Below are 14,298 nucleotides of genomic sequence, written 5' to 3' on the forward strand. Positions count from 1 at the left end.
TTTTGCAGGGAAAAGGACTAATGAGCACTTACTGGCTAACGTGCAAGGACGGTCCAGTTGTGCAACGCGAGGAGATCTCCTGGTATGCCGATATGCAGCCAGTTTTCCTGCAAAACCTCAAATACGATGGCTACATGAAAAAGATGTGATTCACATCGTCATTGCCACCGCGTAATCGTAATCGATGTCGTCACAAAAAGTCAATCTACTACAATCTGTTTGTGAATTCGTTGTTCAATTCGGAACTGCTGCTAGGGCCAACCAAATACAAATAGAGGCATAACCAAAAAACCCAAAACCAAAAGAAAAAAAAAAAAAAAAACACTACACATTTTATTTATTAACGTAATTGTAATAATTTAGAATTAAATGTTTTAATAAATGTACAAGAATATTTCCATTTCAAACTTCCGGTATATTTGCCGTAGTTTGTCTCAGGAAAAGAAAGAATCATTCAAGGACGAAGAAGAAGAATTTTTCTGCTTCACTACATTGCCATTGCTCTGGGGGAAGACAATTTGCATGACAATCTAATGGTGAAATTGGACAATGTTCAAAAAGTAAATTTGCCCAGATGATTTTCTTTTTCCTTTTTCTTCGTCGTCGTCGTTGCGACTCAATTGTCTGCTATGTGCTTTGGTTCGTTTTATTCTTTGGGTTTTACTACAATTTCATTTCAAGAAGCCAGAACGAAGTGTCTGGGTTTTGGATCTGGTCATAGATGAGTTTTTTTTTTTCGTTTGGTTTTTCTCGTCTTGCCAAACCAAACTTCGATCATGTTGTTTTATTGGATGAGAATGTTATTTCCTTCTTCAGCTTAGATGGAACACATGTATATTTTCGGTTGCGCTTCCTTAGAGAAGATATTTGTATCTTCTCTTTTGGATGAGAAAACTTATCCAATTGTTAGAAAGTGAAATCGAACAAAAAAAAAAAGAAGAAAAATGAAATAAAACGAATATCCGAACCGCATTAGGCTTTAACTGATTGAGTCTTTTGTTATCGGTTTTGGGTTGTATTTTATGTATCATCCAGTTAGCCAAGCGGAAATTGAAAAAGAACATATTTTGTAGTTTTTTTTTGTTGATTATAGTCGTACTCGTATTGAGGGAATTTAATCTCCGTTTTGTTTGGAGTAACAAATTGATTATAGAGATGTCTTGCTTACAAATTTTCATTTTTATGGTTATTTTTTCTGCGTCATATAAGACATTTACACATTACTCTATGCTTACATAAAAGTCAACAGAAATAATTATGTATTTTGTAAAGCAAAAAAAAAAAAAAAAAATTGGTTACGACAAAAATGTTACACATACACCATGGTGACCCGTTTAGTTTAAAATTTTAAAATTGATATGAAAAGTACTAACGTTGAAATTAAACTGCAACAACGATGCAGTAATTTCAATAATAGTGTGCAAGAAATGTACATCTCTTAAAAACCTTTCTCTAGATCAAAATTGGCATGAATTCTGAGTTTAAAATGCAGCTAAATGGTAATTTTAAATGGAAAGTTCTGGTGGAATTGTTTTGAGGGCTTATTTTATGTTTTTGGATTCACGTGATATGGATCTGAAGATGTTTAAATATTTTTTCACTGTAACTATGAGAAACCACTTAAAACAGTGGGGCTGGAAGCAAGTCAAAGTCAATAAAATTTAGGCATTTTTTTTGGGTATAACTAAGGGTAGCATTTATCCTGTAGATGTTTTACAGGTTACTCTTGTATTTATATTTAAGATTTAAAAACTGCATTTATCCTGTAATTTTTTGGAAGAAATTCAATAGTTTGACAAAAAATGAATGTCTCAGCGAAAAACATGAACAAAATCATTCGTCTCATCTCCTTCCAATGTCTAGGTAACTTTTCTTTAGTTTTGAGATAAAAAAGTTTTTCAGTTAAGTCTATAGTGCAATATAAAAAATTCTTTCTTATCTAAATGTTGAAAAATTGATGTTTTCGATAAAGTTAAAGGCATACAAATTGGAATTAATTCACCGTTCCCCTCCCTCGAAACTTTACTACTTATTTTTTTCAAAAATGAATCTTTGGGGTTAGGTCACCAAGATTGTATAATTCGGGCGTTTTTCGACACTCTTGTCCGAAAACTAAGAATTTTGTTTTATAGTTCCATAAACAAATGTGAGAAAAATCAGAACTACCGAATTTGGTTTGGAAAAATTTTCAAAAAATAAACTACGTAGATCGACAGATAGAGTTCTTAGGTTTCATTTCACTCGGTTCTTGGTTCAAAATGTTATGAACAATTTTTGCTTATTCACACTAATCCCACAGTACAATTACAAAGGTAGTATCTTCCGAGTTTCTATTTTTTTCCAAGTTTGCGCATGTGTCAAAAACGGAGACTTATGTGTCAGGTTGGCCTTTAATTCATATTTATTTGAAACACAGAATACAGGAAATTTGTTTTGGTTTTAATTTTAGACCAGGGTCGATAATTTTTGAAACCAAAAAAAATCATAGTAGGATGAAACCCATTGGAAAAGGAGGTGAATATGATAAAAAGTAAAGGAAAAATAAATTACGGGCGAGCCGAGTTCGGGAAGTGGGTGGGTTGAGTTTTTAATGGTAAAAAATGGTATATCTCGATTTCCGGCAAAACTGCAAGCTCTATGGAAAAAAGTTGTATGGCAAAGTTGTAGGTAGTAAAAAGATCTACAACTTATGCATTTACAATTTTTTCACATAACCTCAAAATTTATATGAAAAATTCAAAAAACCGAGTTTTTGGTTTTTTATTTTTATCTTTTTCAAAAAGATGTTTTTTTCTACGAAATTTGGTGATTATGTCTCGAATACACAGTAATTTATTTGATTTAAATTTTTAATTTTTCAACCTTATTTTGACTTAATATCAAAAAAAAAAAACACTCTAATTTTCAATCGAAAATTCACGTGTCAAAATATCAGCTTTTTTCAAAAAATCGATGGGTAATCTGTTCGTTAAAATCTCTACTTTCTGAAGGTGTAAACATAAATGTACATTAGTATACCATAGTACATATTCTCGGAAAATGTAAAAAATGAAAAAAGCTTAAATTCGAAAATTTTTTTTTATCATTATTAACAATTTTGGCCTATTTATTAAAATTTACACTTTAATTACTCAAAAATCATCAGATTTTATGTTACATTGATAAATCTATTGGTTTTTGAGTAGTTAACTCAACACAGTAGTTAACTCAACCCACCCACTTCCCGAACTCGGCTCGCCCGTAATTTATTTTTCCTTTACTTTTTATCATATTCACCTCCTTTTGCAATGGGTTTCATCCTACTATGATTTTTTCTTACTTTTTAATGTTTTTGAAGGCTTCGGCACTGGTCTATTTATTAAATCTCATTTGAAAAAATTATTTATTGAAAAACAACAAAATTTTCTTTGTGCTTTTTGTCGAAAAATGGTCAAATACATTTCACACTAATTGTGTGCTTGGTTTATACCGTTTTTTGTGCGTTTTTCGTCTGTAATTTAAAAGTGAAACAATTCAAAATGAATTAATGAATTAATCATTTTCTCAATTAAATCAATTTCACCTGAACTTCACTTTACCAAGATTTTAAATAAATTTCTTATTTTTTAATTAAATGAATTTTAAAATTGCCTATATTAAGTGAACCAAATTTCTTGCTTTTTTTATACTTTTACAATTTTTGTCAAATTCCATTCTTTGTAAACAAAACTGGTTTATTCTTCATTCTCTTAGGCCCAATTTATTGACTCTCCATTAAACTTAAATCGCCATTAAAAAAGGGAATTTTAAAATTAAAAACCAAATTTATTTAATTCAGTCTCTTTTAAGGATTTTTTTGAAGTTTGGCATCATTAACTAATTGAGCATTAAATTTAAAAGTCGTTTTAGTTAAAACACCAAATTCGACCTTTTAAGAGGAATTTTTAGAGCTAATGAAGGTTTTAAACAGAATTTCGATTTATTCGCTCTCCGTTAGCGTTAAATGTCAAATTATATACTATTTTATTATTTGTAATTTGAAAGCTTGTCAATTGACATGAGCAATTATAAAAAAAAAATTATAAATATGGGAAAAAAGTCTATTTTCTTGGTTTTAAGTGACGTCACGTCGTTGACCAAAAAATTTATAAGAACTCTATCGAATGATGGAAGAAATAAATAAAATAAAATAAAGAAAAATTGGCCGATACAAATGTCTATTAAATTATATGGGTATGGATTACATTCTTCAAAGATAGGCCTAACATTTGTGTAAATATTGTGATGTGATAAAGATCAAATTCTGTTCAATCTATTGCCAATTTTTTCTGTGTGTCCCTTTTGTGTTCAATCTATTGCCAAAATCAAGCAAGCCAGTTGATTCTTGAATTGCACTTTCGGGTGAAAATCGCTTATATTCCAAAACCAGTTGTCTTTTCTTCCAAGCTACATTCGACGGTTATTTTATAACGATGCATGTGCTTGTGCATAATGTAGTAATTCGTTTTCGGAGGATATCCCACTTTAAAATATCAACATATATGTGCTTCTTCATCCTTTTTAAAATGTAAAAAAAAAAAAATAAATCTGTTTGACTTGACAGAATTTAGCTTTTGACAGACTTTTTTATCAAAATAAATTAAAATTCCCTGGGATTTTTTTAAAGGAGTTTTAAACTTAAAGTTTCCATTAAAAACAAACTATTTAACTAAAGGAGAGTGAATAAATAGAATATTTAATGGCGTGTATTTAATTGCTTCAATAGTTTAATGGCGTTGTTAACTAAAACGATGAAATCTAATATTTAATGGAGGGTGAATAAATTGGGCCTTATTTATTTAAGAAGAAATTCTAAAGAACTGTATTTATTTCATTTAGAATTTACTTTTTTTATTCATTTATTAATAGTGTGTAAAATTTTCGAAAACAAAAATTATGATTTAAAAAAAATTGCATAGGCCATAGGTTGGGAGTTTACATATTGCAATTTTTTGAAATAAGAACCGATTAAAAAGCATGCAACTTGAAAAAAATAAATTTACACTGCGCTTTGAAAGACTATTTAACAGGTTTCAAAATACTAACTGAAATAAATTAACATGATGCATAATCATTTTATCAGAAACTTTGATACACATAACTAAAATTTTTAACTTAGCCCCAAATGATACGATAGCCGTGTTTTATTGGTAACTCAGTACTTAGCTTAGTAAAATTTTACACGGTAAGCAACAACAAATGATTGCTAAGGATAAACAAAAGTTTTTAGTTGTTGGTTTACAGAGAAAATTTTTTTCTTAACATATACATTATATAAAATGTTTACTCAGTAAAATATTGAGTACCAATAAAACACGGCTGATATTTCCTGATATTCTTATTTCTATCTACTTTGAAATTTTCTTTTTCTCAAAAGGACCTCAGCCGCACCAGCTGACATTAGTTTTATGGTGTTTTCGATTGTATCTCCGGAAGCGTCCGGAATCATTCAGAAGCCTTCTGAAAGTGTTTTATTCGCACAAAACTGATAGACAGAACGCTTCTCATAAGAGAAATTCTCTTCTCGATTTAAAATCAGAAGCACTAATACATGAACACTAAAATGTCAACAAAAAAATACTCAATCATTCTTTTTTTTTTGTCATTCAAAAATTTAAATTAAATTAAAATTAATAAAAAGATTAAAATGGGTACCTTAATGCAGTGGAATGATTTTTTTTTAACATTTTCTTCTTCCGTCGTCTTCAGATTTATAATTTTTATAATTATTTCGTTTGAAAAAAAAAAAAAAAATATCAATATTTGACATTTGAAATTTCACAAACACAAAATAAAAAAACAGAATTGAGTGGAAGCGACTTGACCTGTTCCATTCGATTTTAGAATGAGTGAATTCTTGAGTGAAACCAATCGAAAACGACATTAGTTTTCAAACAAGTACTAACTATTAAAATAAATTAAAAGAATTTGAGACCAGCTGCCTACTTAATATGGTTTAGATATTAAAAGAAAATTTTGAACGAAATTGCTCCTAAATTTAATTTTTGTTCCATTTTAAATTAAAAAAAAACTTTTAAAAATTAATTATAAAGACATTTTTATCGTCTAATAAAAATAAAGTTCTAAGAAAAGTCGGTTAAGCCTTCAAAAATTATTATTTTTAATTAAAAAAAAATTGAAAATTTTCGTAGCGTAAGCAAAGTTTAAAAAGTCCTTTTTTCCCTCAAATTTTATCATAAAATCAATACCTAAGAAATATCATTACCTTCATAAAACAATATCCTCAAGTGATGATACTCAAAAGTAAGTTGAATTTAAATGATACCAATCGACAAGGTATTCAAGTTTAATTCAATTTAATTTTCTATTACGTCTTGCATTCGTCATTATGACGATTGAGTTAAATAGCCTCACGTCCAAAGCATACAATCTTCAGGTTCACGTGTCCACTTTGTTCCTTGTCGCACCTGCGACAACAGAATAAAAGTTATAGTGTATGTATATAACAAGGTACATCAATGATAAGGAAATTGACCTGAATGCATTCCAACCATTAAAAAGTTTAACAGAAAGAAGTGTATACAAATAATTTGTGAATTTTAAGTTAGCTTTAATAAATGGAATGACTTTTAAGGTTGTGAATTTTAATTTCCAATTTTAGAAAACAAAGCTTTGGATTTACATAATTTTGAAATTTTTGAGCATTTCAAAAGTTTTTGCGACTCAATTCTTTTCTATACTCCTACAATAAGCTTTCTTTTTATATTTGAAATAAATCAATTAAAACCTCCAACAACATGACCTAAACATTGCGGTATCGGTGGATCTGAATCAGCAATTACTTAAAACTTTTCATATTAGACAGACTAGACAGTCATGAGGGATAATATAAGTTGGTTGAATGTAATCTAAAGTTTTTACCACAACAATTTGGATTTCATACTTCGAGTATATAAGCTGGAAACAATTCGGTGACAATCGTTGCAAATCTCCAGGAAGTGGAAACAACTGAAATTTAAAAAAAAAGTTCTCCTCAATTGAAGAAGATCCTTGAAGCAATTAAAACACATGTGGAAGACCGTCTCGGTCTCATACAGTCATTTCAATTTTTTCGTGTCTATTCATTTGAGAAATAAGAAGATTTTTTTTTTAAACTTTTTTTTTTAGTGGTATTGTCTTTGTTAAAGATGGAAATGAGACTTTTCAGACATAATAAGAAGTCACGTTTGTTAGTTTTTGACGTACTTTGTATTGGTTTCCAAATTAGCTTATCTAATTATAAAAAGACTTTTTTGAATTAAGAAAAGACATTTCAATTTCAAAACCATCAATTTTCACAATCATAAACGTTTTGTCAGCAACAAAAGAAAAATAATGAAAATTTAATTGCGTTACTATTTTTTGACGATAGTTTTATTTTGTTAATATACATAGAATCAACATTAAATTCCAAAAGTGGCCATATTCGTTCTGGAAATGTGCTAAGAACTATTTTAAACTTTTGGAAATTGCTTAAAGTTTGAACTTTGATGGTCACACATTAGAAAAGTGTCACCATTTTGTACGAGAATTTAATAACATCAACGATGTGTGTGATAAAGCTAATACCACAATTAGAGCTGACACATAGTCTCCTTTAAAGAATTCACATAGTAACCTTTCACGATATGTGCCACAAATGCTGGGGTAACATCCGGCATTTTGAAATAAACTTTTCTAATAAAGAAATAAAATCTGTTTGTTTTTTTTGTTTCTCTTATTAAGTTATCGTGTCGTAGGAGTAATTGTCACATCGACTGTTTGAATGCACGTGCAGAAATGAAGACAATGAAAACTGTAAAGGAACACTCTTGTGAGGTTTTTTTTTCAATAAAAGAATCTGAAAAAGAGGATGGAATAGAATTAAAATCAAAGGTTAAATATTTGCAAGAGGAATTTTAAGGAACGATATAAAAAGGCCACAAAGAAGTCAAACAAAATTGTTTAAGTAGAGTTCTCGAGTGGATGTTATAGAAAATGTTGATTCCCACAAAGTTTATCTGAAATAAGGAAGTTATACACTCAAGTTTTGAGTAAGTTTAAGACAAGGACCGTTTCTGATTTGGATTCAAAAAGGGTAAATAAGGTGCATAGGACAAGTAGGACAATGGGATAAGTTGGGTGAAATGGTAACGGAGTTACGAATACCAGAGTTATGCGCGTCAAAGTTACTCAAAACTTAAGTTACGAAAAAGCGAAGTTATGAAAGACCGAAGCTATGAAAGACCGAAGTTACGAAAAACCGAAGTTATGAGAGACCAGAGTTATGAACACCAAAGCTATGAAATGATATTTTTGGGTTGGCAACCATTGAGATGAACGATATACGGGAGGAACGTACCAAAAAGCTAGAGCTTATAGGTTGAGTCAAGGCAAGAAAAAAATTGTATAGGACGGGGGTGTCTATTCCCTTCCGTTTAGCTGGGAGGGGGGATTTTCTAAAAAAAATGACTTAATTTGGATAAAAAATTATTTAAGCTTCGTCGGTTTCCCAATTTGTATATGTAAGGTAAATAAGATAAATTAATCTAGTATGGCAAATAGGGTAAGTTGGACAGGTAGGATAGAGAGGGTAAGTTGGGCAAGAAGAATAAATATGATACATTGGACAAGTAGCGTTAGTAAATAAAGTTTGACGGATAGAGTAAATAAGGTAAGAAGGGCAAGTAGAAAAATATTGTAAGTTAGGCAGGTAGGGTTAATAGAGTTACTTTGACATACAAGATATATAAGTTAAGTTGAGCAAGTAGGGCGAATAAGTATAATTGCACAGGTAGGGTAAATAAATATGATAAGTAGAGTAAATAAAGTGACTTGACTTAAATTGATTTTATTGGCGTTATGTTGTTGCCAACTACAACAACAACAACAACTCGTATGTTTTTATGAAAATAAAAAGGGAGATATAAAAAAAGTGCAAACTTAAACAAAAAATCCAAGAAATAGCATAAAAAAGATCTAAAACTGTTTTTTTTACTATTTTGGTACTTTTTGGTCTTTGTTTTAATTTTTTTTATTTTTTTTTCATTGAGTATTAACAGTTCTACATAAATCCAAGAGCGAAGGTGTTTTTGACATCAATTTAGCTAAATTTCTGGCTTATATTCAGTTTTGAAAAAGAAAATTCTATAGACACTTATTCTGTCCGCCATTTCGGAACCACCATTTTGAAAAGAAATAAAAGTATTTATCATACTAAAACGTTTCAGTGTCCTAAATTTCATGACTATTTGTCAAGAATGGCCGTGTAAATGATTTTTGACTCCAGAAAGCACCAAATGCACCACTGTGCTGCGAGGAGAATGATAAATAGTCAAATCCTTCTTATCCGACACATTTTTAAATCTTTAACGAGTTTATAGCATTCACTGACTGTGTCAACTTCATTTTTACTTCAAATTTGGTAAATATTAATTAGTCTAAATAACAATTTATTAAAAAATTCGTAAAAATAGGAATTTTGCCATATTTCGACAAATTTCAAAACGCATGTGCGACCGGAAGTCCTTACCCAATTTGAACATTTTTTTTTCTACTTAATATTTAGCTCATATAAGAGTTGTCCAAAGCTATTTTATTAAAAAAAAGGATGTTAGGATGATTAAATTTTTTTTTGTAAAAATAACAGTTTTTAAAAAAATTGTTCAAGCTTTCGAGCCGATGCGCGTGCGCAGAAGATATTAAATGATTTTGATTATTATTTTAACTCCTTCTTAGTCTTCACCGTTCGCAACTTTTCCGCGGTATTACGATTTGAAATTCGAAAAAAAAACCCCAAAAACGATCCACCTTAGAAAATAAGGTAAGTTTACAATAGTTGCAGCCCAAAATAACCTTTGTGGGTAGACTAGAATCAACAGAGATTGAAAACTTCGGCATTTATACATTTTTGACCTACATTATAGGTCTGAAAGATAAAAGTAATCGAGCCAAAAATCTGAAGACTACCAATTCGTTAAATTCGACTCTTACAATCAATAAGAGACTATCGTTCTTTCACTTATAAAATTTATATGAACAAGAAATAATTATTACTATTGAAGAACTAATTTAGAGGGTTTCATTTATAGAAAATAGTTTTGTTTTTACCAAGTAAAGTAGGCATGGGGATTAAAGTTCACCCGAAAACAAACAATGGCCAAAAAAAAAACGAACCTAAGTTTGTCATTTCTAAATTCTGTGGATTCCGTACACACCTCGTGTTTTTAATACTATACACGGGTAATTCAGCAAAAATAAAATCCTTCTTTTACGAAACTTGAAAGCTGGCATTTAAATTTAAAGTTATTTTCATTGCATTCTAAAAAAATTTAATGAGTGCAAAGACACAAGCAAATCATATTGTCAAAGTTGAGTCATCCCTTTCAAACCATCTTTCATTTCCTTGAATATAAACAATCTCATTTTCTATGACTGACGTCTTACAACCTAATTTTTGATGGTATAACTGAATACTGCTTTATAAAAGCATTTTATATTATACTTTTCATTCTCAAATTGCTACTCACATTACCATGAAAAAACATCAGCACGTATTCCTGCTAGAAGTTTAAGTGCAATCGTGCTCCAAAGTGGAATGAATGCATTTGACAACAATTTTCTTATATACATCAATTTTATTCATCATAAAATGTAAAATTTTGATTTATATTTTGATAATAATTTAAAGTTAAAGCGAAATTAAATTCGAAATTGGAATTGAAGGTTTGCAGGTATTAAAGAAGTGAAAGTAAATTGCTATTGCTAGACATCTTTTGAAAATTCAGTAGATAAAATTTGGTCTTTTATTGCACTTTGTCGATTTCAATTGAGAAAAACGGCCAAATTCTGGGAAATAAAAAAAAAATAAAAAAGGTATAAAAGTAGACGTCCATACAAATAGCCTTCATTTTTTGTATTTGAAAGGAATATAGATCAAGAAATATAACTCAAACCTAAAAACCAAATAAAATTCATTAACGAGTTTCAAGAAGTGATTAAATAAAGCTATTTCAATACCAAACTGGCTGCAGTGAATTTTCCATCGAAGAGATATCATATGCAATTATAGTTTTTGAGAGTTTGAGAATAGACACTTTTAGAACTCAAGTTTTACAGTTTTAGTTTTATAAAATAAAAATTTTGAAATTCAGGAATTATGTTACTTTTAAGATTAGAAACAAGAATCTAAAGTGTCTATAAAAATTTCATTGTTAACAGGGTGTTTTTTTGAATGAAAACAAAATAAATGGATCACCCTTATGAAATTCGTTGAAAACGTTGAATTTGGGATAGAAAGCAAGAATAAAGAGTTTTCATAAAAAAAATTTTGGTGAAAGGGTGTTTTTTTCGAAGAGACAGTAAAATCTGCAATTGGTTCCAAAAAGCCAATGATTCATTTTATTTATGGTTTTTATGACAAATTAAACGTTTATAGATAAGTTCTTACACGTTTTACGCGAATCATTGGCTTTTTGGGACCAATTGCAGATTTTACTGTCTCTTCGAAAAAAACACCCTTTCACCAAAATTTTTTTTATGAAAACTCTTTATTCTTGCCTTTTATCCCAAATTCAATGTTTTTACCAAATTTCATAAGTGTGACCCATCATTTTTGTTTTCACTAAAAAAAAAACACCCTTTTAAACATGATATTTTTATAGACACTTTAGATTCTTGTTTCTTATCTTAAAAGTAAAACAATTGCTAAATTTCAATAGGGTATTCTATATTTTTTTTATTTAATTCGTTAAATACTAACGTTACATATCTTAATATTAAATTTATAAACTAAAAAAAAAAAATAAACATTAAATACAATATTACATATATGTACATTAAAATTGTGCATTAAAAAAACTTTGTTTGAAATATTACACTAATAATACTCTAGTATTACACACTTTTTCAAATATACCCATATTTTCTTTACTTCTAAAAAAATACCCTTTCAAATAAAAAAAATTATAGACTTACATTATTCGTAATTCCCATAGGAAAGAGAACATATTTAATGAATTTCGTAAGGGTACAACTTATACCATTGATTTTATCGGACTTTCCCTATTAAAAAAAAAAAAAAAAACACCCTTTAACCTAAAATATTTGTATAGACTGTTCGGGTTCTTGGTTTCAGTTATAAATGAAACATTTTTACCAAATTTCATTGGTGTAACAATTTTTTCCTAATTTTTGTGTTACTAATTCCGAATTTCATCATTTCTTGAAAAAAAAACACCCTTTCACTCAAGATAATTTTGTACTTTTTATAGATTCTTAATTCTTATACCAACCAAAACTTTTTCACCAAGTTTTAAAAATTAATAAAATTTAAATTAGCTGTTATGATACCTTCCCCTCACACAACTTAACCCATCAAAAAAACACCTTTTCACCAAAAATAATTTTAAGAAGTTTATGAATCCTTCGTCCCTGCTTTATCTTAAACCTACATCCAGAATTTTATCAGTGTAGCATGTTTTTCACATTTGTTTCGGTTATATTTTACTTGTTGAAGTAAAAAAACAAGCACCCTTGTTTTTAATCGGCAATAACTTTTCTTAGAGCAATCGTATTGACGGATTGGGGACAAAATCCCGAAAACCGAAATCCCTAAAACCCAAAATCCCGAAAACCCAAAATCCCGAAAACCCAGAATCCCGAAAACCCAGAATCCCGAAAACCCAAAATCCCGAATGGGATCCCGAAATCCCGAAAAATTAAATAAAATGAAAAATTTGCGCAAATTTTTCATTTTATATAATTTTTCGGGATTTCGGTTTCGAAAACAATCCTAAGTGTGATATTAAGGTGTTATTACGTAAAAAACAATATAAGTTTATGATTCCGTTAATATCTCTTTTTTACATGATTTCAAGTTCTTATTGTGATTTCAGCAATACTTTGTAATGATTGAGTTAAATTGGAAAATCGTTGAACTAAAGTCAAAAGAATTATTAGTTTTAATATTTAACTTATAATAATTGTGGATTGGGGACAAAATCCCGAAAACCGAAATCCCGAAAACCCAAAATCCCGAAAACCCCAAATCCCGAAAACCCAAAATCCCGAAAACCCAAAATCCCAAAAACCCAAAATCCCGAAAACCCAGAATCCCGAAAACCCAAAATCCCGAAAACCCAGAATCCCGAAAACCCAGAATCCCGAAAACCAAAAATCCCGAATGGGATCCCGAAATCCCGAAAAATTATATAAAATGAAAAATTTGCGCAAATTTTTCATTTTATATAATTTTTCGGGATTTCGGTTTCCAAAACAATACTAAGTGTGAAATTAAGGTGTTATTACGTAAAAAACAATATAAGTTTATGATTCCGTTAATATCTCTTTTTACATGATTTCAAGTTCTTAGGTATTGTGATTTCAGCAGTGTTTTGTAATGATTGAGTTAAGTTGGAAAATCGTTGAACTAAAATCAAAAGAATTATGAGTTTTAATATTTGTGTGAATCAGAATCAAAACCCATTTTATCCACTTTTTTTGATTTTGAGTAAATCGAGAAAAACTTGTATCTCGTAAAAGAAACATTTTTTAGTACTGTTTTAAATGCAGGATTGATTCAATTAGGATTCCCTACAGTTTAAGTCCAGAAATCGTGATCTGAGAGTTTTAGTTTTAGAGTTATACCCAAAACAAATATGGATAGAATGGATTTTGAGAATCACTTCTGAATTTCAGACCAAAATAAGAAAATATGGCATTAAAAAAACTCAATTAAAAACGAGAAAACTTTATTTCCTTTTTTTTAACTACACCTACTTTCTTGAACAAATAAATTCAATCCTAAATGCCGAAAATTTTTTTTTCAAAAATCCGTATAAATTTTCGGATATTCCCATCTAATCTCATCCCATGGATAAAATGGTTTTTGAATTTCAAATTTATTTTAGAAATAATATTTTGAATGGATATAATGGATTTTGATGCGAATAAAATTGTTTGGATATAATGGGTTTTGAAACAAAAACTCAAGTGGATAAAATGGGTTTTGAAATTAACCTCTAACTTTGTGGTTTGATTTCTATGCCAAAAAATGTAATTAGAGACTCAAACTTGGGCGTAACGTATGTATTTGAATAATACAAACAAAACCTCATACCTAAGTCATTTTTTTTTGAAAAGTGGATATAATGGGTTTTGATTCTGATCCACACATTTAACTTATAATAATTGTTTTTAATTGGTTTTAATTTTATGTTTAAGTTAAAATTTCAGTGAAACACAGTTTTGAAGAGTTTTTTATTTTTTCTGTTTTTTTTTCGGGATTTTGGCCTTTCTGGA

General features: G+C 29.3%; 1 protein-coding gene across 3 annotated transcripts in view; it reads left to right on the plus strand.

Annotated features, from left to right (window-relative positions):
- Positions 1–444, plus strand: part of LOC129908202 (uncharacterized) — an 80,594-nt gene extending 80,150 nt beyond the window's left edge. For 2 of the 3 annotated variants that reach the window (XM_055984558.1, XM_055984559.1), the window contains exon 14: positions 9–444. In XM_055984558.1, coding sequence (XP_055840533.1) covers positions 9–149 — 141 coding nt within the window. In that variant the 3' untranslated portion in view covers positions 150–444. The remainder of the gene's footprint in view (positions 1–8) is intronic. The other variant, XM_055984560.1, reaches the window with a different exon arrangement.
- Positions 445–14,298: the final 13,854 nt, after the last annotated feature.

This window comes from Episyrphus balteatus, chromosome 2 (assembly GCF_945859705.1).
Source record: "Episyrphus balteatus chromosome 2, idEpiBalt1.1, whole genome shotgun sequence".
NCBI lineage: Eukaryota > Metazoa > Arthropoda > Insecta > Diptera > Syrphidae > Episyrphus > Episyrphus balteatus.